At 66.1% G+C, this 454-nt stretch overlaps 1 protein-coding gene across 2 annotated transcripts in view; it reads right to left on the reverse strand.

The window, feature by feature from the left end:
* Positions 1-448, reverse strand: part of CACNB4 (calcium channel, voltage-dependent, beta 4 subunit) — a 232,902-nt gene extending 232,454 nt beyond the window's left edge. The window contains exons 1-2 of one of the 2 annotated variants that reach the window (XM_005859309.2): positions 326-448; positions 16-99 (exon numbers count right to left, since the gene is read on the reverse strand). In XM_005859309.2, the coding sequence (XP_005859371.1) occupies positions 16-99; positions 326-334 (93 nt within the window). In that variant the 5' untranslated portion in view covers positions 335-448. Of the gene's footprint in view, positions 1-15; positions 100-325 lie in introns of those variants that run through there. The other variant, XM_014534046.1, reaches the window with a different exon arrangement.
* Between the last annotated feature and the right edge of the window lie 6 nt (positions 449-454).

The raw sequence follows: 454 nt of genomic DNA on the forward strand, positions 1-454 counted from the left end.
GCGCCCGCCTCCTACCTGTCTGAGGATGAAGCTGGTCGAAGTGGTGCTGCCATCGGATCTTTTCAACCTGCTCCTCCGGGTCGTGGTGCCTCGGGCCACCTGGACTCGATACACGGGGCCAGAGAGAAGCGGGTGAGGACCGCACCGTGGAGAGCAGCGACCTCCCCCGGCTCCAGTCCGCCTCGGAACCAGCTCCCTGGGGTCCCCCAGAGCCCGCACCCAAGTCTCCTCCGCGCCCCCCAAGTCCAGCCCCCACCCCCACCCATCCACTCTAAGCCAAGACAACTGAAATGATGCCCGAGAGGAGCAGCCCGCGAGCACCCACCACATCCATTAACAAAGACTCTCAGGGTGCGGGGTCCGAGTCCCCGGCATCTGCTGGGGAAGGCTGCGGGCTCGGAAGCGGGAGCGCAGAGACGAGTCGAGGTGAGGAGGAGGAGGAGGAGGAGGAGGA

Source organism: Myotis brandtii, unplaced genomic scaffold (assembly GCF_000412655.1).
Source record: "Myotis brandtii unplaced genomic scaffold, ASM41265v1 scaffold125, whole genome shotgun sequence".
Lineage (NCBI taxonomy): Eukaryota > Metazoa > Chordata > Mammalia > Chiroptera > Vespertilionidae > Myotis > Myotis brandtii.